The sequence below is a fragment of the Myotis davidii genome, unplaced genomic scaffold (genome assembly GCF_000327345.1).
Source record: "Myotis davidii unplaced genomic scaffold, ASM32734v1 scaffold324, whole genome shotgun sequence".
In the NCBI taxonomy this organism is placed as follows: domain Eukaryota; kingdom Metazoa; phylum Chordata; class Mammalia; order Chiroptera; family Vespertilionidae; genus Myotis; species Myotis davidii.
The window spans coordinates 389617-391973 of NW_006295053.1; the positions used below are offsets into that span (position 1 = coordinate 389617).

At 55.0% G+C, this 2357-nt stretch overlaps 1 protein-coding gene across 1 annotated transcript in view; it reads right to left on the reverse strand.

Moving 5' to 3' along the window:
• Positions 1–2355, reverse strand: part of RCCD1 (RCC1 domain containing 1) — a gene marked incomplete at its 5' end in the record, with an annotated part of 20676 nt that extends 18321 nt beyond the window's left edge. The window contains one exon of the mRNA XM_015567734.1: positions 2334–2355. Coding sequence (XP_015423220.1) covers positions 2334–2355 — 22 coding nt within the window. The remainder of the gene's footprint in view (positions 1–2333) is intronic.
• Between the last annotated feature and the right edge of the window lie 2 nt (positions 2356–2357).

Here is a 2357-nt window from a genome sequence, read left to right on the forward strand (position 1 = left end):
TCTTCTTCCTTTTTTTTTTGTTATTGGTTTTTATTATTATTATTTTTATTTTTTGTTAATCCTCACCCAAGGATATTTTTCCACTGGTTTTTAGAGAGAGTGGAAGGGAGGGGGAAAGACCGAGAGAAACATGGATGTGAGAGAAACGCATCGATTGGTTGCCTCCTGCACACACCCAGACCAGGACCAGGGATCAAGCCTGCAACCGAGGGACATGCCCTTGACCGGGAATCAAACTCGGGACCCTCAGTCCACAGGCCAACGCTCTATCCACTGAGCCACACTGGCCAGGGCCCTCCACTGGTTTTTAGAGTGGAAGGGAGGGAGAAACAGAGAGAAAATCGATGTGAGAAAGACACACTGACTGGTTGCCATCTGCACGTGTCCCAGCCGGGGCCAGAGATGGAGCCCGCAACCAAGGGACATGCCGGTGACGGGAATCAAACCTGCAGCCCTTCAGTCTGACACTCTAACCCAGCGGTTCTCAACCTGTGGGTCGCGACCCCTTTGGCGGTCAAACGACCCTTTCACAGGGGTCGCCTAAGACCATCCTGCATATCAGATATTTACATGACGATTCATCACAGTATCAACATTACAGTTATGAAGTAGCAACGAAAATAATTTTATGGTTGGATCACAACATGAGGAACTGTATTTAAAGGGCCAGAAGGTTGAGAACCGCTGCCTTAAAGGAAGTCTCTTGTTGGCCCTTCCTCTCCATTTTCCCTTTGCTGCTAAATCGCCACCTATCCCCCCCACACACACACGCGCACACGCTTTAGAAACGGGTCCCTGTTCAAATGCCCTGGGCCCAGCCCACCTGCCACGGGTCCTTCTCGAAGCTCGCACCCTGCCTGCCTCCACATCACTACCGTTGGTCGGCTGTAGCAACAGCCCCGGCGCTAAACACTCACTAACAACAGTAGCTGATGGCGATCAATATCGATAGCGAGGGCTTTCGCCTGCGCCCGTGTTTTAAGCTCTTGGCCAATAGAATCCTTTAACGCCCAGCACAGCCCTAAGAGGGTCTATGACTACAGCCCCCTTTACACACGGCTCCCTCTTTCGTCACGAGAGAACTGGAGGCACGGAGGCCAGCGCCCTGCCCCAGGTCACAAAGGGTAGAGTGCTGACCTGAACCTGGGACGTCTGGTTTGGAGCATCCCGGCTCCAACCAGGACACCAAACTTACGGCCTCAAATTCCTTCTGGACCCTTAGTGTGAGCCTTCCACTGGGCGGCTCCCAGCGCCTGCTCTGTTCCCTGCATCTGCTCTGTTCCCTGCAGCCCAGTAGCTCTTGAGCCTGGCTGCCCACCCAGCCCATTACATGAGGATGAGGGGGAGGGGCAGGCGGGCACAGGTGGTTACAGAGGCCCCAGGCCAGGGGTGGGCAAACTTTTTGACTCGAGGGCCACAATGGGTTCTTAAACTGGACCGGAGGGCCGGAGCAAAAGCATGGATGGAGTGTTTGTGTGAGCTAATATAAATTCAAAGTAAACATCATTACATAAAAGGGTGCGGTCTTTTTTTTCAATAGTTTTATTCATTTCAAACGGGCCGGATCTGGCCCACGGCTGCCCCAGGCGATGTAAGTAGCAGCCAGAGGCCCAGATGCAGACCCTTGAGAAAATCATCGGCTCTGAGCCCGTCAATCAACTGGGATCACGGGCACCTGGACCGCCCGCCAGGCGGATGGACTCCCAGCCCCAAGTGAAACTCCTCACTGGGGTCCCAGGTCACCACCACGGCTCACTCACCCCCTCCGTCCTCCCTGCGGGCACGAGTCCACTGTGAGCCACCCCTCATGGCCACCTAGACACCTGCAGCCTTTTCCTCCATTCTCCCTGCTCCCCGCCCTGCATTCTCCCTTAGGGGGCATTTTATTTTTTTACATTTAATTTATTTTTACTGACTTCAGAGAAGAAGGGAGAAGGAGAGAGATAGAAGCATCAATGATGAGAGAGAATCATTGATTGGCTGCCTCCTGCACACCCCACACTGGGGATCGGGCCCACAACCCGGGCATGTGCCCCGAGAGGGGAATCGATCATGACCTCCTGGTTCATAGGTCGACGCTCAACCACTGAGCCCCGCCAGCCGGGCATCCTCAGGGGGCATTTGAGAAAGACAGCCGGAGCTGGGGGCGGATGGACAGGGTGTGACACCCCTAACAGAAGCCCGTGTGAGCGGGTGACGGTGGTGGCAGAGGAGCGCAATTTGGGAGGCTTTCGGGGTCACGAATGAGCGAGCTGATGCATGTGGGACGAGCCTGCAAGGACTGGCGAGGCCCCCAAAACACCGGGAGAGGAGGAAGGCTCGGCGTCACTCACCGCTCACACACAGGGAGTGCCAGC